The sequence below is a fragment of the Bos taurus genome, chromosome 10 (genome assembly GCF_002263795.3).
Source record: "Bos taurus isolate L1 Dominette 01449 registration number 42190680 breed Hereford chromosome 10, ARS-UCD2.0, whole genome shotgun sequence".
Classification (NCBI taxonomy): Eukaryota; Metazoa; Chordata; class Mammalia; order Artiodactyla; family Bovidae; genus Bos; species Bos taurus.
Genome location: NC_037337.1, coordinates 10,624,646 through 10,647,058, shown reverse-complemented (window position 1 = coordinate 10,647,058; position 22,413 = coordinate 10,624,646). Strand labels below are relative to the sequence as shown.

The following is a 22,413-nucleotide window of genomic DNA, read 5'->3' as shown; positions in this document are numbered from 1 at the left end:
TGAATGTTCATGCATGTTGTATGTTTTAGTCAAATCTAATGTTTAAACCACAACTAAAACTAAAAAATGAATAGACACTAGGTGGTAATACATAAGTGTTAACCATATTATTCTTCATGTATTTTATAAAAGAATTATTTCTAAACAATTCCATTTTTCATGAAAGTAAACTGCAACCCACAAAAGAACAGAGTTCACTATAAAAGCATCAAAGGTAGTATGTTTCACACTGAACTGTAAAACTGAACAAAAACAACTGGTGACATGTAAAGTAGCATCTAAAACAGCCAACATCATGTTTCAAATCGCTCTGGCGTGGCAAATCAACCATCAAACTAGTATATATCCAAGACTGTTCAGCAACAAAAATATTATAATTAGCTCGAAATAGTTAAGAATATCTAACCTTTCGGATCATCACTGAATCACAAAATTTTGGCCCATTTAAACTATTTTAAGTCCCTCTCAGAATCTGAAAAAAATTCATTGGATTTCATTGTTCAGCTAAAAATATACTTACTTAATATATATTATAAAACATCTATAAGTATAGTAATATACAAAGAAAATAAATACTACTGTCTATAAATAACCCCAAATTTCTGGCATATACCTTTTTAATATTTGTATACATATGAATATATACACATTCATAGCAACTATTTTTTTTAATAAAATTGGCATTTTATTGTGCATGACAGCATATCATGAGTTTCCTATTTCAACAACTTTAAAACATGACTTTTAGTGTTCATATAAATTTACTATTAGGATATATCATAATTAATTTAACCATTAAATTAATGTTTTTTTAATAATCTTAAATTATTTTTAATCTTTTAGTATTTCAACAAATACCATGAAAATAGCCTTATATAAATTCATATAAACATCCCTCATTATTTGTCTGAAGATAAATTTCTAGATATGAAATCACTGAGTGAAAGGGTATAAACATAAATATTACAACACTGCTTTCTAAACTGTGAAACATTAAGCCAGAACACATCACAGCCTAGACATACTGGTAAATGGTCTTACATTAATATCAAGTATTTCATCCAATCTCCATGACAGCCCATAGAAATAAAAGCTCCTTTAAACCAACAAGAAAATCATTTTAAAAAAAAAGGAAAATAATTTAATTCCTGGCTCAAGTGAAAAATAAAAAGAACATCATGAATGGTGCTTGAGTTTATTTTTACAGGCCTCTACACATTCATCTGGGTTAAGACAATGGGTCTACAATACAGTGGTGAAAGTTCTCTGAATACCAAAGAAAATATAGGAAAACTGTCAAATTTAAAAATACAGTGAAACTTCTTTATAATGTTTTCCAGGGGTAACATTACCTAAAACAGTTGTTCAAAGCAGGAAAGTAGGAAGGTTTTTATGTGCCTTAGAAAAAACCTTTTAAAATGATATCTGAATATAAGATCAACAGGAAAGACAATATAATCAAGTTTAACTGCATTTCCATTTTTAATTAAATTAGAAAAAAACCCATAATACTTACTTTGTAAATAGTGCAAAACCATCAGTACAAGACTATAGCTGCTCAAAGTACCGCGACTGGCGTCATTTATATCATGGTGACTGGCCCACTTCTTAATCACCAGTACTAACGGACGAACTCGATTTTCAACTGAAAGTAAAATTAAAACTTAAAAATGGTAAGAAGAATTTCTTCTTTCAAGTTTCCTTAAAAGTTTACATTATTTCCCAACTCCATGCCAATAGAAAGAGCAATCCCTCCTACAATTAAACATTTTGCTTACCATAAATATGTCTTATTTCTACATAAAACATACTTTACTTTTTTAAAATTACCAACTATCAAAATTCATTTTACTGAGCTATATATAACTCTGGTGGTATGTGATTTCAGTGTAGTAACACATTACATATATAAGAAAGTGAGACATATTGTACACAAACATAATTAAAGAGGTGTCACACATCTTTATAAAGGAATAAAGGATAAACAGAAGGTAATAATTATCTGAAAATAAACACAAGAAAACTTACGGTATGCATAAGTTCTGAGAAGGAATGTGTTTCTTATTCCAACAATATTGTTTACATTCAAGTCGAACTCCACACAACTATTTTCAAAAAAAAGATAAAAATTTCAGCTCAAGTACAAATTAAACTAACTCCCTAGTAACTAAATTTATATCCATCTATTCATCCAATGATACAAAACGTCACAGGCCCAAAGACAACTTTTAGTATGACCTGATGCTGAAAGATACGTATTATACCAATAAGGCTCCAATTACTCTTAACAAAAAAAAGTTTTCATTTTGTAATACTCTCCAGATAAACAAAACTGTATGACCAAACACATTTCTGGGCAAGTTATCCCACTGTTATAAATTCTGAATCAATTTTGAATGACAGCAACATTTGTTTTAAAACAATAGGAATGAAAAGCCAAATAAAGTACAGGTGAAAAAAAAATAAAAGCTCTGTCTACTTTATTTTCTCTCCAAAAGGGTTACTCAATTATAATATCACAACAAATTTGGCTACTGATGTCTAGTAAAAACAGTAAGAGCCAAACACATAACAGAAGGGACACTTCTTTGAAACCAAGGGTATCATGCAATTCACAATTTAGAAAACACAGCAATAACAATGGTATATATAAAGAACGGCTAAACTCAAAATGACTACTTAATGCATAAGTAACAGGCTCATATACTATCAGGTCAAACTTCTGTACAGTGAGTCTGTTTGTGAAAAGTGCCTTAAAAAAAAGCATAAAATTCCTTTCTATAGCTTTTAACTGTAAAATCTGAAATATACCATTTCAGATTTTGTTATGGGAAAAGAAATCCTATAATCTTTCATATCCATGCATGTTAATAAACATGGGTAGTGATATTAAAATTTCAGATGTATTTGGCTTTGGGAAACTTATGGTGTAATAGTAGAGTTACATTCTTTAATTGTGCTTGCACAAATGTACACTGAAACCAGTTTGCACTCCCTCTATGTAACTTAAAGAGGAAAAAAACACTTAGATGGAAACTAGTCTGCAATTAAAAACTTTCCAAAAATATGAATCCAGAGCTTAAAAAATATCCAGTGCTTTCTTCAATTCTACTTGAAGTAATCCTTAACATGGAAAGAATTTTTATGCTTATTTAAACAGGGAATGGTTAAGTTAATGACAGTAAATCCACTCAGTGAAATATTGTAAAGTGATTGAAAATTAAGCCAGAAGATATTCAATGATTCAACCATTCATGCCATATTGCTAAGTAATAAAGTATGAGCTCAATTTTACTTTTAAAAGCTCTTATGCATTCATATGCATAAAGAAGGGACTGAAAGGTTTACACCAAAACATTAACATCAGTTATATCCGAATGATCAAAATGCAGTTGTTCCTTTTTCTTAATGATGCATATATAGAAGGAAGATAAAATGGTGGTTATAAAGAACATTTAACAACGAAAAAACCATGTATGATAATCTTAAATTGAAAAAGAATAAAATTGTTTATATAGTTACAGCTACAACCATTTTTAAAAACAATTATAATCAGTTAAGTTTTATTTATATTTACTGTTTGTTTTATTGTTTATATTACAACTACACCATTTAAAAAAATGATTATAATCAGCTAAACAGTTTTGTTTACATGTTTTATCTCCCTATATCTTTGCGCTTTAAAAACACTCCACCATTGAAAAATAAAGTTCCACTGTTACTTGAGAGAAATTTAGTAAATCTTTATAGACTGGATGGATGTTTGGATGAAGGAAGGGCAAAGTTTGAGCCACCACTTACCTAAAGATTTGTTTAAAAAAAAAAAAGAAAAAATATATATATTCAGTCAGTTTTGATTATTTACCGTAGTTATTTTCTACATAGTGATCACAAACACTGAATTGGTGGTTACTAAGCCACTGCTCCTAGGGGAAATAAAGGGTTAGGTTTCCAGGAGCCCCCAGTCACATCTTCATCAGCCTATTTATCAATATGCCTACAGTCACATTTTCATCAACTGATCAATATGTAACTTTGTTTTATGTAACTTTCTATTTAACGACCTTTAATACACTGTTCATTCAATAAAAGTGAAGTCATTGCAGAGCAGTACTGCTGCTGCTGCTGCTGCTGCTGCTGCTAAGTCGCTTCAGTCATGTCCAACTCTGTCCGATCCAAAGACGGCCTCCCACCAGACTCCTCTGCCCCTGGGATTCTCCAGGTAAGAACACTGGAGCTGGCCGCCACTTCCTTCTCCAATGCATGAAAGTGAAAAGTGAAAGTGAAGTCGCTCAGTCGTGTCCAACTCTTAGCGACTTCATGGACTGCAGCCTACCAGGCTCCTCCGTCCATGAGATTTTCCATGCAAGAGTACTGGCGTGGGGTGCCATTGCCTTCTCCATTGCAGAGCACTATTCATCCCAAAATAAAACACATCTAACACACCATTAAGGCACATCACAGTTTTGTGCACAAAACGTCTACAACACCTCAGCACAGGAGGTCATTTTAAACAGCAAATTCATGCACAAAAGCACAAAACTGTGAAAAACACACTAACTAATCTGTGAAAAGCAATCTGTTCAGTGTATGAGAGTTGAAACAAAAAGACAAGTGTATCATACTGTTACACTCATTTGGGAAGATGTACATCAGGTGACTCAAAATTTTCCCACTCTTTATAAAATCATAAAAGTGTTACAAGTATTAATTCAGGGGGTTACAAAATAAATTTTATCAAGTAGGCAAATTCATAAATATGGGATCCATGAATAATGAGGATCAAGTGTATATACCTATACAAATTCTAATAGTAATGCCTATAAGAAATTCAGAACCCAAACTATTAATAGTAGAACATGTAGATATAATTATACTAGTAACAACCTCTTTTGATATAAATATGCATCAAATTTCATGAATTAAGATATGTTCTCAGAGCATATTACATTTCCAAAAGGAAGAGATCATTTAAAAATCTAAAATACTATATTCTTTCAGCTACGAACAGTCTCAAATATTCAAAATGTCAACCAGAATAGCTAAGAGAGTTAACATGAACAACTGCTCAGATTATTTCAAAAAATCATCTAAGAGAACAAATCATTTCCAAAAACTAATGAAGCTATTAGGGAACAGCACACCCTCCTTAATTATCTACCTCAAAAGAATACCTAAAAATTATCTAAAGCAACTGAAAAAATTCAGTAATTACTTACCTGACTTTATCCCTGAACTTCACAATTGGCACTTTTGCTCGAATCAACTGAGGTCTCTCAATGTAACCAGCTGAAGGATAAAAGATAAAATGGGTATCTATAAATGCTTCTCAAATTCACAGTATTCCAATGAACATTTCTTAGAATTAGTATTTTACTTAGCTAAAACAATTTAAGAAAATACAGTCTTTGAGAGAGAAAGCAAAGACAAAAGGACATTATCAAATTCTTCAAAGACTGGAACTTCGAATACCATGTAGAGGGTTTTATGTATTAATATGTTATTTTTAGAAATGTGGTCTAATACCTAATAATACCTATAAAGAATTTCATCAGAGCATTATAGGAGAAATATCTAGGCCAGCAGCAAGGGGATAGCTAAATTCTGCTACAGCACATGGAAGATACCATGGCAGTCATGGAATATTTACAAAAAATGTTAAACGTAGAAATGCTGGCAACATAATACATGGGACAGTGAAAAATTCAAATAAGTATGAAAAAAACATGTATCAAATTTTTGTACTCCACCAAACTTAAATATCACGTGTTAAAACTAAAAATTTTGTTATAATGCTTTTACCACCAAAATTATAATATACATCAAGCTTCAAATACAATTATGTGCAGGAATTCAATGAGGTATAATGAAAAATAAGATTAAGAGTTAAAAATAGTAAAGGCTCAGACACCAACAAGCTATACTCCTCAGGCAAGTCACCAAACTCACTGATTACCCCTTAATCTGATTACTCTATTATTAAAAACACTAATAAAAAAAAAAAAGAAACCTTTCATTTAAATTACATGATCTCTAAGGTCCTTTTCACTGTTTATATTTTATGATTTTAATAATAATTATTAAAAATCCACTTAAAGTACGAATTTCTCCTTTATTTTACAAATGCAAAATTCAAGTCCATTGAAATAAATCTCTTGATTTCTTTCCTACAACTGATAAAAGTTGTTGTTCAAGGGCAATAACCTGTTAAGTAACTTTGTATTTTCCATCTTAAAGTCTAACACATAAGAAATATTTGTTAAATAAATGGACAAATAGTCTATCCAACATCACACAGTTAGTGTGACTTCAAATGTCCACAGTATTCTGCGCAAGTTTAAATTATTTGAGATGGCTTAACTTGTGGATTAAAATCTGCTTTGTCAGCTTATTCAAAGAGTAAAATCTTACAATAAAATGGCCTAAGTCACTAATTTTGCTTTCAGTTGGAGTGATGTATTTGGGCTTTGGGTTCAGTGATCATATTTTTAAACCAAGTAAAGATGTCTATCATTGCAAACAGATGAGATGCTCTCTTCCTCACATATAAGTAAGACTTGTATATTTCTTTTGGCTTTTGAGATACTCTGCACTGCAGTTACTTACATTCATGCTTTAACTTTCCTAACAGCGTTCAGCTGTTTGAGGATAAACTAAAACTTACACATCTCTGAATTCCTGACTACCTTCAGTGGGACAGCTTGCAACTACAAAGAACTGTCAAATAAATGGTTACTTTAATTAAAAGTTAAATTCACTTGGGAAAAAGAATCCGCATTATACCTAATCTCACCAGAAAATAAAACAATTCTTATCAGAAAATAAGCACAGTGAGAGACATTTTAAATAAAGTTATGTCAAATGACATATGAACGTGAGGCATGTCAGACTTACAAAGTCTAGTACAGAAGTGTTTGTGGACTAAGGTGAGTATATGCCGTGCTTCAGTCTTCTGATTTACCTGAAAAAAACACTGAAAAGTTAAAAATAAAGTTTTTTCATTATCTTTCTAAACTTAATGTTTTATTTTCTTAATGTATCTCAACAAAAAGAACACATATAAAGTATACTTTTCATTGGAGTTATTTTTCAATATACAGTAAATTACACTATTTAAAAGTCAACCTTTATGCTATCTTTAACATTAATATTTCTAAATCAATTTCTGATTTTAAACTTAAAAGCACAACTTTAAAAGAAATATTTTAACAGCTATATGTCATTTTTTCCTTTAGTATAAATGTACAAAAAATAATCTGCAAGGAAATATAAACAGAATTTTAACTTTCTGTAGCATGTTTTATTTCCCTATCTAGATTGCGAGTTGCTTAAAAATAAGGTTCAAATCCATGGTGTTTCGTTATAAGTTGAGACAAACATGATTCAGACACGTGAATAGAATGGAGGATTAAAAGTCCGTCTAATCAAAGCTATGGTTTTTCCAGTAGTCATGTATGGATGTGAGAGTTGGACTATAAAGAAAGCTGGGTGCAGAAGAATTGATGCTTTTGAACTGTGGTGTTGGAGAAGACTCTTGAGAGTCCCCTGGACTGCAAGGAGATCCAACCAGTCCATTCTAAAGAGATCAGTCCTGGGTGTTCATTGGAAGGACTGATGTTGAAGGTGAAACTCCAGTACTCTGGCCACCTGATGCGAAGAGCTGACTCATTTGAAAAGACCCTGATGCTGGGAAAGATTGAGGGCAGGAGGAAAAGGGGAGGACAGAGGATGAGATGGTTGGATGGCACTACCAACTCAATGGTCAAGGGTTTGGGTGGACTCCAGGAGTTGGTGATGGACAGGGAAGCCTGGCGTGCTGCAGTCCATGGGGTCGCAAAAAGTCAGACACAACTGAGCAACTGAACTGAACTGAAGTATAATCTAACTGCATGAGAGAAAGTTTTAATTAAAACTCTAGTATTCTTCATTATTTTTATTATTTCTGAGGCTTTTCTTTTTTCAGTTTTCCTTTATATGATTTCAAAGCCTAGAAAGTATCAGGAGTTTCTTTCCTGGAATAAATCTCTTCCTGATTTGCAGTAACTAGAAGTCACTTTTGTTACTGGACTAATAGGAATAATATTACCATTCAAAAGAGGCTTTTTTATTTTTTAAGAGGTGAAATACAAGGCATATTAAAATTACATTGAAATTAATCTTTGATAATTCAGAAGAGACTTCAGCATATTCAAGAGGCTGCTCTTCCCTGGTTCAGGTGAGTTTAATAAACAGCGATTTTTGTGGAACTAAGGACATACAAGAGTATCAGTAAACAGGAAATTCAAATAAATAAAATAAAAAATAAAATTTGGTTGCTAAGTATGAAGAAACAAAGTCAAAATATCAGAGATAATTATTTTAAATCACAATAGTCTTATTTTACATTTCAGAGAAATCTCTCTTTTTTAATTTCCAAAATAAGAACTCCAAATCCCATAGTACTTCCAAGGGAAAAATAATACAGATTAAAAATAGAATCATTGAGAATTCAAATAGAAGGAAATAAATCAAGCAAATATAAGACAAGCTCTTCCTCTGCTGCATCCTGGTAACATACCCAACCCAATGGCATTTCAAAATAAAGATAGAGCTCTTTAAAAACACACAGTGAAACTGCCTCCCTTTAACAATTTAGAAATAAATTAATACTATAATTTGTTGTTTTTTGTACATGCCTTAAAAAACATAGAAGCAGCATTTCCTGACTTTCCTTGAATTACTATAAACAAAGAATTTAAAGAAGCAATTAAAACAAAGTAGGGTTTTTTCCCTCAATGACTTTTATATGAAATTTCTTAAATGACTTAACATGAAAAGCACACTTAGAATGAAAGTTTCATTACTTACTGGTTCCTCTTTAACAACTAGACATAAGTCACCATCACTGCTCCGAGTACCAAATCCATTTAAAGAAGACCCAACTAAAAAAAGTCTGCTTTCTAGAGAAACAGAAGAGAATTATAAGGTTTTAGTTAAAATTAAAATAGGAATGCATATAATTAAAGAGCACGCAAAATAGGGAAACATACGTGGAAATAACAGTTGAATTTCTCTCTGCAGCTCTGTTCGACAGAGTTCTTTCTTCTTTAAATCACTTACTTGCTGCTGACATGCTTCAAATAACTCCAGTATCTGCTGACTCAACTTGAATGCACCACAAAAAAGGTAAAAATTTCATTCAGAAATGTAGAAGTTACTAGCATACTGAGAAGTATAAAATTACTGACAGCATTTTTAAAATAAATATATATTATCTCCTTAACATTTTATAATACAAAATGACCACTATTCAAGTAATAATAATTACTTAGTATCTGAAATAGTTTACAATTTATACAAAGTATCACTGACAAATCAGAGAATTCATGAGTATAATTCATAGGTCCTCATACTATAACCTTCAGTTACTGCCTGTTTTTACATGGGACATGAACTAAGAATGGTTTTTATATTTTTAAAGGGTTATAAAAACAAAACAAAACAAAAATATGCAACAGAAACAAAGTCTACAATAATCTACTTTCTGGCCCTTTAAAGAAGGTTACCCAACCCCTGGTATTCATACCATAAATACCAAATAAAACAGACTTCAGAAGAGAAGTCCCTGGTTGTCTATGCTCATGCAAACCACCTTCTTTCCTCAGCTTATAGCACTGCCCTGAGCCCTGCTTTCCTGTGGCCATCTACGGACAGATCTCCCTCTTTATCCCCCTTTCCAGTTCATACTTTCCCCTCCAAATGACCTCTTGCCATCACCATAGGTGACTCCCTTACCTACAGTGGGTAAGTATCATGACATACTCCCACCATTTTAACTTCTTTTACTCTATTATTTTTCATTAGTGCTACATAGACATAACATGATTATTACAATAAAACAGAACTTCTCTAGCTTTGAAATTTTAAATTCCAATATACAAGATAGGCTTCAATCTCCTGTCCAATTCTCACATCTTCTTGAGAACCACACAAACCTGGATAACCCAACAGCACCTGAAATAGCATGATTTCCTTCCCTACCCAGTCTATACTCCACAATGCATCCCTTGAACCATTCTCTTTTATCATACCTTAACATTATACCCCTGTCATGCTCTAACAAAATCCTAATTTTAGGTTCACTATAAACAACCACTGTCTCTGCTCTTTTTTTGTGAGTTGCTAACTGGAAAAAAATTTAAAAATCACAAAATTGGTATGTTGCAAATTTACAATTTAAAAACGAACCTAAGATTTAACCCGTAGCATCTCTCAGCAATTACTTCAATGTCTCTGGTTAGATATTGCTTCCATTTTCCACCATCAGCATTCCAAAATGTTTATACCTTTCCTCAAGTTTCCTATACTTATCTCACTTCCTTCAGCAGATAACTTCACATTAAAGTTTACTAAGAAAACTGAAGAAACCAAATGTGACATTCCTCAGTTTCCAACTACAAACCTGCCAACTACTATCTGAATGAAACCTCATCTCCCTACCTCTCCTGTCAGATAAACTGTCCTGTTTCTTGGTCCAAAGCTAATCCCTCTATCAAAAATACTTCTGTATCCACCCCTTTTGGTCACCTATGGGGCACAAATACTCCATCAGTTTTTTGACCTGTCTTTTGCATTTTCAACCTCTCCCTCTCCAAGTCTTTCTCCAAGTCCATGACCAGGCACAAGTCTCACTCATCATTTAAAATATTTTATCATGTTTAGAACACTAATTTTAAGAAAGCAGAGGCAGTCAGGATAACATGGCAATAAAAGAGACATATTTTTTTAATATCCTGAATAACCATCCCTCGAAAATGCTACAGACCCCAGTTTGATCCCTGGGTCATTAAGATCCCCTGCAGAAGGGAATAGCAAAGAGTCGGACACGACTGAGAGACTGACAAAAATAGACTAAGCAACTAGGAGAAAACAAACAGATCAAACCGTCCAAAATAAAAATGGCCAAAAAATACAGCACAATTGACTACATATTACTCATGAATTCTAAAATACTGCAAGTTAGGACCAAATACCAACAGCAGCAAGACCCACACGGTATCAGAAACGTAACAAGAAGAGGAAAGGGATCTGGGACAGCCCTGGAGCCAGAACAAACAGAAATCAAATTCCCTAGAAGTACTACCTCCCACCCCCTCCCTTAAATGGACAGTTCCAATTCAGTGTAAAACAGCAACTGAAACTCGGAAGGGGTTTCATAGGCGACAACTCACAAGGCAAGAAAAGCAAGAAAATCACACAAACATCAGGAATCTCAAAACTAACTGAAACTCCCTTCTAAGACACAGCAACATACCAAGCAGAAACTGCCAGGAAGAGGTATCTAAACGAAGCAGTACAGAGTCACTGGGGTAAAGGAAAGAAAATCTAGAACAAGAATGATTCTGCCCCTCCAGAGGACATTTGACGATGCTGAGAAACAGTTCTGGTTATCAGTCATCATACTTGGGGGAGTGGGCACCACAGGGTGGGCCAGAAGGCCACTGAATATCCTACAATGCCCAGGACAACTCCCCGCAGCAAAGATATCCGACCAAAAGTGCTAATACTGCCAAAAGTGAAAAACCCTGATCTAGATAAAGGCAGAGAAGTAAAGGAGGAAAGGTCTCAAAAGATGTATTTTTGAACACTACATCACAGGAGAGGATTCCCCCCAGCTACAAACCCAGCAAAAAGCTAGCTTACCCAACCCTCATCTAAAAGTAGTATATTGTTGCTGTTTACTCACTGAGAGCTGTGTCCGACTCTTCGAGACCCCATGGACTAGAGCTAGCCAGGCTCTTCTGTCCGTGGGATTTCCCAGGCAAGAATACTGGAGTGGGCTGCCATTCCTTCTCCTGGGGATCTTCCTGACACAGGGATTGAACAAGTATCGCCTGTTTGGCAGGTGGATTCTTTCCACCAAGCCACCTGGGCCTCCCTAAAGCCATCTTCCTTAAACTTAACAGAAAAGAATTGGAATCTCAAAAAGAGAGGTGAGAATGGGAGGACAGAAAAAATACTTGAAGAAATAATGCCTAAAAAGGATTCAATTCAATTCTCATACAAAGTTTTTATAAGAAAAATGCAAAGAGTAACATTCCTACAGATCATGAAGCACACCAGAAAGACATGTTCACAAAACGAATGAATATTTTAATATAATATGCAGAACCAAGGTTTTCTCTCTCATTATTAATTTCCTAAAAGGATAACTGACTATAAAGCATACATACCTGAAAAAAATAATTGGAAGTTTACATTTTTAAAAATTATCAAAAGCAGCAAAAACATGAAATACCTAGGAATATATTAAAGATATGTAAAACCTATACTCTGAAAATTATAAATATTGAGAGAAATTAAAACATCTAAATAAACAGATAAAAGAAAAAAGTTAAGAGGATTTAACATACCTGACACTTCTAAACTTAACCATACAGCTACAGTAATCAGAACAGTATGGCACTAGGAAAAGGACAGATGAAAAAGATAACAAAAGAGAATACTGAAATATTTATGAAATGCTATGATACCTGGAATTTGCTTCAAACTACTAAGGGAGGGAGGTATAGACAAAAAAAGATTGGTCAAATGTTGGTAACTGTTCAAGCTTGGTCTTATGAGGATTTACAATACTACATTCTATTTTTTTATATATTTGATACTCTCCATAATAAAAAGCTTTTTAAGGCATTCATATTTACAAAGAGATTTTTAAAAGGTCTCCAGTTAAACTGGTTAATCTAAAATTTTAAATGGCACTTAAATAATCAAGTTTTATCTACCTAGAGCAGGGTTGGCAAACCTTGACCTGTAGGCCAAAAACTGCCTCTGGACTGTTCTGTAGGACTAACCAACTGATTCTTACATTTTTAAAGCATTGCTTAAAAAAGAAAGAAAAGGAGACAGGGCCCACGTAGTTCACATGTCTAGAATTTATTAATTGGCCCTTTATCAAAAAAGTTGTGTCAACTCCTTGATCTAGAGAATCAGGCAGATCAAAACTGCTATAAGTCAGAACATATACTCTACATCTGTTGAATAACAAAGAGAAAAATTTCTTGGGAATTCCCTGGAGATCAAGTGATTAAAACTTGGTGCTTTCACTGCATGGCTGGGCCCAGGGCTCGGCTCAATCCCCGGTCAGGGAAGCAAGATTCCTCAAGCTGCATAGCACAGCCAAAAAATAAAATTCTTTCATTAGAATGACTATGTTCATGTAGAAACACTCACATATGAAAAAAATTATTATTAGGTAGAAACTATGAAATTCCACATATTTGCTCCTCTCCCTTTTCTACGGTCTGGGAAAATTTCTTCTCTCTCAAGTACTATAATGGAGATCTAACAGATTTTTATACAAATAAATTTTCCTTCCTGTCTAGTCACATTATGGATTCACATTGTCAAATTATGCTACTGTATCTTAGAACAGATATATAGAGTCCAGATGAGAAAAAAACACAAAAAGAAATGTACATATATGCTGAAACAAGACTTAGAGAAATATTTCAAAAGATGTCTCAATGGCCTTATAACCGGGAAAAAAAGAAGAATGTCTGATATGAAATCCTGGCTAAAAATCAAGCAAAAAAATATTTAGATCGTATATGTAATAACAAGCTGACTATGCATAATGGCATTTCAAAAACTTTTGTTTCATTCAAAAGTAAAAAGTTCCTTGTTTTCCTTAGTTTAAAAAAAACCTATTGCAACAAAGTATCTGTAAAACAAATTATTCTTAAATTTGCTTAAATCTCTATAATACTACAGTTTAGGCTGCCTGCCAGATCTATTACTTTTAAATTACTTGTACAAGATATATTTCCCACTGTATGTAAAAATTATATCTTTGCAAAATTGCATAAGAAAATAAGTTTCCTAATACAGATTTAAAATATTAAAATATTTTTTCCAAATATCAATATTCAATTTTCCTAAAAAATATTATAACCTATCCTCAAATGAAAGAAAGAAAGAAAATGAAGTCACTCAGTCATCTCCGACTCTTTGCAACCCCATGGGCTGTAGCCTACCAGGCTCTTCCATCATGGAATTTTCTAGGCAAGGGTTGCCATTTCCTTCTCCAGGGGATGTTTCCAACCCAGGGATCGAACCCAGGTTTCCCACATTGCAGGCAGACGCTTTACCATCTGAGCCACCAGGGAAGCTCCTCAAACTCAAACCAAATTACGAATAAGGCTATCACTGTCTGAGATCAACACAAGCCACTAAAGACAAGTTAGGTATTGATTTAGAGTCAGAAAAGTTTTTAAATGAGCCAGTAAAGTTTCAGGTATAACTTTTGCATGGTATTCTCAGTAGATTCTCCATCTGTCCCTAGAAGCTGGGTCCCCATATAAAATAAAGTAAATAAACCTTTCAGCTGGGAGTATCAAAACTTGATCATTTTCTACAATACATGAAAAAGAGCAACAGGTTTTGGCTAAACGTAAGTGCTATCTACAAACAACAAACACAAAATAGCAATGAGCTTTCAAGACAGAAGAAATAAAGTTAAATATGGTACAAAAAACAGGCCGTTAGGTCACAAACACTTCAACAAAAACTGACAATTCCTCAGGTTCTTCATTGTCTCATTCTTTGTTACACATGAAACTGTAGGAAAAGCTGGTACTAATTACTGAGTAAAATGAAGCTAGATATGAATTAAAAGTTTAAATTCATTCTTGATGCTGAATTCCTTTTCTCTTCAAAGTAAGTAAAACAGAATCAGGAAAACATCATACTGAAAACAACCCACTCCTCACTAGCATGTTAAAGTACTGTTTTTTTGTATGGCCACAAATTAGAGCCTTCCTAATTCATCAACTAATACAATGATTAGGCAGTCTGAATAACTGATTTTTTTCCCTGAAGCCTGATTGTTTTTAGGCACATACAATCACCTGACCTTAGTCAAGAGAAAACTGCCTAATAAAAGGAGGACGGAGAAAACAAAGCAAGCTTTCATTTGAGGATCTCTTGGGCTGACATTGGTCTAAATTTTTTACATGAATCTACATCTCAGTGGCTTTAAAAATTTGACTGACACATACATTATAGAGCCCTAAGAATAAATTTAACCACTGAGGTAAAAAAGCTGTACACTGAAAACTATAAAACAATGATGAAAGAAATTAAAGACTATAAATAAACGGACAGATACCCAATCATGGATCAGAAGAATTAAAATTATTAAAATGTCCATAGTATCTATAGCAATCTACAGATTCAACGCAATCTCTATCAAAATTCCAATGGCATTTCTCGCAGAAATAGAAAAAGCAATCCTAAAATGCCTATGGACCCACCAACGACCCAGAACAGCTACAGCAATCTTGAGCAAAAAGAACAAAGCTTGGAGAAATTACACTTTCTGATTTCCAATTCTATTACAAAGCTGTAGTAATCATTAAATAGTATGGTACTGACATAAAAATGAACACACAGACCAGTGAACATAACAGAGAGTCCAAGAAAGAAACCCACACACATATGGTTAACTAAAGGGTGTCAAGACTATACAACAGAAAAAGGACAGTCTTCAACAATGTTGAGAAAATTGGATATCCACATGCAAAAAGATGAAATTGGAGCCTTATCTTACAACATACACAATAATTAATTCAAAATGAATTAAAGACTTAAATTCAAAACCTGAAACAGTGCACTCCTGAAGAAAAGATAAGGGGAAAGCTCCATGATGTTTGTCTTGACAATGATTTTTTGGATTTTAATACCAAAAACACAGGCAACAAAAGCAAAAACCAGAAGTGGAACTATGTAAAACAAAAATATTTCTGTAAAATAACAATTAAAAAAGAGCGAGAAAGAAAAGAGAAAGTGACATACAGAATGGGAGAAAATATTTACAAACTATGTACCTGAAAAGGGGTTAATATCCAAAATACATAAGAAACTCACACAACTCTAACAAAAATACAAATGATCCAATTTAAAAAAGGACAAAAGACCTAAAGAGACATTTTTTTTAAAGAAGGCATACAAATGGTCAACAGGTACGTGAAAAGATGTGCAGCGTTACCAAGCATCAGGAAAACACAAATCAAAACCACAATGAGATATCACTTCACACTTGTTAGGATGGCAATTACCAAAAAGCACAAGGTAAGTGTTGGCAAGGATCCAGAGAAAAGGGAATTCTTATACACCACGGGTAGGATGTAAATCGGACAACCATATCGGAAAACAGCACGACGCCTCCTCAAAGAACTAAAAACAGAACTACCGTGTGTTCCAGCAACCCCAGGACTGGGTACACATCCAAAGGAAAAGAGTATCTATCTCAACAAGGAGTCTGCACTCCCGTGTTCACTGCAGTGTTATTCAGAGTAGCCTAGATACAGAAACTTAACTGTCCACTGACAAAGAAAATGTGGGGTGTCTGTATACACCTACACAATGAAATATTATTTGGCCTAAAAAAAATGGAAATTCTGCCACTTGCAACATGGATGAATCTGGAAGACATTAAGATAAATGAAATGAGCTAGACACAAAAAGATAAACACTGTATGATTTCACACGTGGAATCTAAAAAAGTCAAATTCATGGTAGCAGAGAGTGCAATGGTAGTTACTAGGGAAGGGAGCAGGATAAGGAAAACGGGGAAATGTTGACCAAAGGGTATAAACTTTTAGTTATAAGATAAACTAGATATGGAGACATAAAGTACAATATGGTGAATATAGTTAATAACAATGTACAGAACACTTGAAATTTGCTTAGAGAATAAATTTAAATGTTCTGATCACAAAAAAAAAATGTGAGGTGATGAATGTTAATTATCTTGATTATGGTAATCATTTCAGTGTATACATATATCAAAGCATCATGTATACCTTAAATATTTATGATTTTTATTTGCCTTAGATATTACTCATATCTAAGTAATGCTGGGAAAAAAAATGATAGATGCAGGCAAATACATATTTCAACTGCTTGAAATTCAGTGAACCAATAATTTACAAATATTTTATCCCCCTTTTCAATTTGTTGTTTCTAAATAAGGTCAAATACTGAAATTTTTAAAGATAAAGCCTCTCAGAAATCTGTAAGGTAACTGTCCCCAAACAAATGTTTCCCCAGGGTGCCAAGAGGCTCCATAAAACTTACTCCTTTCCAAAATTAAAATTACACAAGATATCTTAAACAATTCACTCATAATTATATTTTTACTTTACAGTCAGTACCAAGAAAACCTCAGCCTATCCTCATCTCAACTCAAAATTCAGAATCAATTACTTCAATTCACATTGTTATCTTCGAACTACCCAGAATTTCTGAAGAACATTTTTAATAGATGAAATTCAGGAGCTCAGATAACTCTGATTCCTCTAAACCTCCATTTTTTTTTGTCCAGGCAACTACATCTCCATCTAAAGATACTATGAAACAAAAGTTAAAATTCAGAAAAGTATTTGAATTTTTTTACTTTAAAAGTTTTGTTTGCTAATACAATGACTTCAAAAATAGAGAAGACTTTAAAATGGAGAAACAATTTAAACTTAAAACATATTCATTTTCATAATCTTAATTTTTTAGGTTTCAAAACAGAATTAATTTTCAAACTAATCAAAACTTTTAATACATTCCCCTAGAACTTACTAAAGCAGCTGATTCATTATTATTAATAATAAATTCATTATCACCAATGTTGAGTGAGCCCTCTACACTACCTAGCAAATACTGTGTCAAACCTTCTCCACTCTGCTTCTCTGATTAACCTGAAGTAGTAAACACTACTTCAAACCATCTCCACTGTTCTTAAACCACATATATCCCACTTCATCCTCTCTACTCTCAACAGATGACCTTGCAACAGTAATTCAAAGAGAAAATATGAAGAAGCCATTCAACTATGGGAACTCTTCCATACCATATCTACAAACTTTCTTGTAACTACACCTATCCTTTCCTCCTATCTTCCAGTTTCAAAAAAATTCTCTCTTGCCTAAAGCCAATGTCTCCACATATAAGCGGGACCCACACCCTTTCCACCTTCTAAGGAATCTTATTCATAATTATACTTTTTTTTCCCACAGTAATCAATTTTTCTCTCTTGACTGAATTTTTCCAATAAATATTTACATGTGCTTAAACTTTCTTCCACCTCAAAAACAAAATTAAAAAAAACTCCTTTGTTCCACCTTTCCATCTCTGGCTCTCCCCTTCACAGCCAAACTTCCCCAAACAGTTGTAAACATGCTTAGTTTCCATTTATTTTCCCACTCTTTCCTCAACCTATTTCAATGATCCACGGTCTCCTCTCTCCCTAAACAATCATATCCATACTCTTAGCTTCAATTATCATCTATATGCCGATGATCACCAAATGTACACTTCTGGTCAATACCTTTCCTTTGAGTTCCAGATCAATATACATTCAACTATCAACTCCTAATATCTAATTTGATGTTCCAAATGTATGTTTAAAACAATATGTACACAGAACTCAAAAGATACCTGCTCACCCTCCAATTCCTATTAAACACACATACTCCTTTATCTGGCTCCTCTTGCCTTTTGTTCTGTCTCAGTGAACAGTACCACCATACACCCAGTTATAGAAGCCAGAAACTTGGGAGTAATCCTCAGTATCTTCTCTATCTAAACCAGTGGTTCTCTCTCAACTAGAGGCACTTCTGCCCCCCAGGAGACATCTGTTAATGTCTTAAGACATTTTTGGTTCTCATAACCAAGGATTACTGGCATCTAGTGAGTGAAGTCAGAAATGTGGCTAAAACACCCTAAGATGCAGGGGATAGTCCCTCCATACCAAAGTTGGTCTAAAACATCAACAGTACACAGGCTTAGATGACCTAATCTAATAACGCATCATGAAATCCCATCAATTTCACTTTCCCCAACACAGTTTAAACCCATCAATTTTTGTTCATCTTAACTATCAGCACTTCCTAATTCAAAGCACCATTACCTTTTACCTAGTATCCAATAATAACTTCCTACTTCCGCATTTGTGCAACTGCTTAAAATGAAGTCAAAACAATTTTTAACTCATCTCTTTCTTGCTTAAAAGATGACCCTGAATAGCTTATCAAAGTTCTTAGGTGAAAACTAAAATGATATACAAAAGTCCCTGCATGATCTGCCTGATTCCCCACTTCTCCTACCACACTTCAGCAATTTTCCCCCTAAATCAACCAAACTCTAGCCACCATATGGCCTCCTTTCAATTCTCCGCAGACTGCATGCTCCTTTCTATCACACAGTAAACCTTCAGACTCACTGTTCCTTCTCTCCACCTCCAACACTCTTCACTGATTAACTCCTACTCACCCTTCAGATCTCAGCTCAAATATTATCTCCACACCATCATGGAGATAACTCTGCACTTGTCCTTTATAACACTTATAAATATATAAAGCTGCAATTCGCATGACTATTTCTAATGGCTCTCCCTCTCACTATGATGTATGTGCATGGTAAAGAGACCATGAATATTTAGAAAAATGCTGTAACAACATTTTAGCATATAGCCAGCACTCATAAATTTTTGTTGATTACTTAAAAAAAAAAAAAATACAGAATCTAATCTACTTCAGGAGTTCAACTGTCACTTTTATTGCAGGTATTCATATCTCGGGCCCCAACCGTGCTTCTGAAATATATACGGACAGCTCAGCTACAACACGTTTTTCTTCAATACCAATTAGCTTACAGACGATGGATAAATAAGGCAATGGTATCAATTTAATGTATTAATTGGACTGATTTGTATGTGGAGCAGAAATTGTGGAATTGTAACCTTTACAAAAAAAAAACAACAAAAACCCTTAGCTTGGCTGCTCACAAGAAGGAGTCCTTACAGATCTAAATCAACTAAAGCTAAGTGTCTACATCTAGGATCCCCACTCGAAAAGCACTAAACATACCCCAACCCTCACGGAGCTCTCCGCTGGTATATTTCCTTCAGAGACTTACTTAACAGCTGACTCACTCACTCACAGCTCCACTTTAACTGCCTTGTCTCAGTGACCCCCCCAAGGCAGCATATGTCAACTGTGTACTGTATATTTTTTAATATCCCTTGCAATAGCACCCAACCAGGCTAAGCCACATACCTGATCTATCCAGGTCATTTTCTAAGGGACTGATTATTGTTCTTCAGAGCGTTCTGGTTCCAAAACTGTTTAGGTTTTGCATAGTGTACTCTCAAGCCCTATTTCCCATGGCCTTAGCATGCAATCTGCACAACATGAGGCCATTCAAGAAGACAAATGTTACAGCAGATTTCCCATAGTTCCAAGCGCTGAGGAACATAACTCTTGACTACTACTTCCTCAATCAGCTTGAACACTCAAAATCTGGGTTCCTCATCTCTGTTAACAGTCCAAATCATTAAAGCCGCTGATCTCTCTCTCTCCCTCTCCCCCACAATCACTCCACACAGGTATCAATTTTCCTTATGCATGGTCTCTCACATCTTTTTTACCACCATCCACCATAACCGAAATCTCCAGCATCTCTCATCTGAAAAAAATTTAACAATTAATAGCCTTCAAGGTAATTATACCTCTTTCCAGGCGCTCCTTATTCCAAACCAAACTCCACTAAACTGCAAGAATTATCTTCTCCCAAATGCAAATCTAATTGTGCTAGTCCTCTACTCATAAACCTTCAATGGTCTTCTACTGTGCATTCAAGGTCTCAAACTGCTGCTCCACTTTATCTCTCATTGAACCTCCCACGCATCTTGAAATCCAGCAGAGATAAACCATACAAACTGTTGACAAAGAAAGACACTCAGTAAATATTAGATTTTACTCTCACAGATGACCTACTTTTATAGTCAATTCTAAGAATGTCATCTCCCTACCCTTCATTTTAAGCATCTTAAGTTCCTTCCCTTTATATTATTAGAGACAAAGGTCAAATCTTCATTGTGTCACTTACTAGCTGTGACCTTGAGCAAGTTATTTAGCTTTCTGAGCCTCAGTAAAATTAGGATAATATCCATGTCATGGGGTTGTTGAAAAGACTAAATGACATAGCATATGTAGAATGCCTGGAAGAGAAGAGACATTAATAAATGTTAGTTTTCATAAAAAGTGTTCATTTAAAGAATGAACACAGAAATGAACTTGCCTTCTTTCTCCCAGAACTGGCAAGTAAGAGTAACACTCAAAGAAGCTGGCTTAACAATAGAATACTACTAATAATCTTTATCCCTTGAGGTTAAATGCTTATGCCAAAAGCATAAGATTTAGGGGAATTTTTTTCTATGCTACTAAGCAAAGAAAAGGTTATTGATATGGAACCATATTTTACTAGATGATTTATCCTGACTAATGTTATTAAATTTACTGAGACTCAATATATTAATAAACCTTATCCATATGCAGAAGTCAGTTCCAATATTTAACTATTTACAAATATGTGTGTGTGTTAGTTGCTTAGTCGTGTCCAAACTCTTTGTGACCCCACGGACTGTAGCCCGCGAGGCTCCTCTGTCCATGGGATTCTCCAAACAAGAATACTGGAGTGGAAATTGAGAGCTTCAATACTTATGCATAATATATTCCATAAAAAATGGGCCTATGGCTGATTCATGTTGATGTATGGCAGAAACCAACACAACATTGTAAAGTAATTATCCTTCTATTAAAAATTTTTATATGGCCCTATCTACATACATATATCAAAAACCCACATAGAGTAAAAGGTTGTTATATCTCCATTCAAAGTATTGCCCTGATTTGATTTCTACTGCAGGCTTTCACAATACAATATTACGTAAGTTTCTTTAAAATGAGAAAGCAAAGAAAGGACAAAGAACTGAGAGGTGCTGAAATGGGGTATCAAAACTTTGAAGTTAGTTTGCTTTCTCTTTCCTCCCACTGATATCGCCTAAATGCTTCTCCTACTTCATAGTAAGAATAAAGAATGACAGCCATTTTTATAAATAGTCCTGAGACAACTGGACCAAGAGCAAAAAAGAACTTATACTTCCCTACCTTAATATCATATATAAAAATTAATTCAATGGATCAAAGACCTAAATCTAAGAGCTAACACTATAAAACTCTTAGAATAACAGAGGCATTAATTTTTGTGACCCTGGATTAGGCAACGTTTTCTTAGATATAATACCAAAAGCTCAGGAAACCAAAGAAAAACAAATAAATTGGATTTCATTAACATGAAAAGCTTTTATGCTTCAAAGTGCATCATCAAAAAAGTAAAAAGACAAAGCACAGAACACAAGAATATATCTGCAAATTATATATCTGGTACATGTCCAGTATTCAGAACATATAAAGAACTATTACAACTTGACAATTAAAAATTAAAACAGACAAAGGATCTGAATAGACAATTCTCTAAAGAAGATATACAAATGGCTAACACACAAATGAAAAGATGATCAGCATCATTAGTTATTAGGGA

At 34.0% G+C, this 22,413-nt stretch overlaps 1 protein-coding gene across 4 annotated transcripts in view; it reads right to left on the bottom strand.

Annotated features, from left to right (window-relative positions):
• TENT2 (terminal nucleotidyltransferase 2) overlaps nt 1–22,413 on the bottom strand; it is a 59,603-nt gene that overhangs the window by 24,356 nt on the left and 12,834 nt on the right. For 2 of the 4 annotated variants that reach the window (XM_005211344.5, XM_024997656.2), the window contains 6 exons: nt 9,030–9,144; nt 8,848–8,939; nt 6,895–6,961; nt 5,220–5,289; nt 2,029–2,105; nt 1,517–1,645 (listed from right to left, as the gene is read on the bottom strand). In XM_005211344.5, coding sequence (XP_005211401.1) covers nt 1,517–1,645; nt 2,029–2,105; nt 5,220–5,289; nt 6,895–6,961; nt 8,848–8,939; nt 9,030–9,144 — 550 coding nt within the window. Of the gene's footprint in view, nt 1–1,516; nt 1,646–2,028; nt 2,106–5,219; nt 5,290–6,894; nt 6,974–8,847; nt 8,940–9,029; nt 9,145–22,413 lie in introns of all 4 variants that reach the window. The other 2 variants (XM_005211341.5, NM_001046361.1) reach the window with 1 other exon arrangement.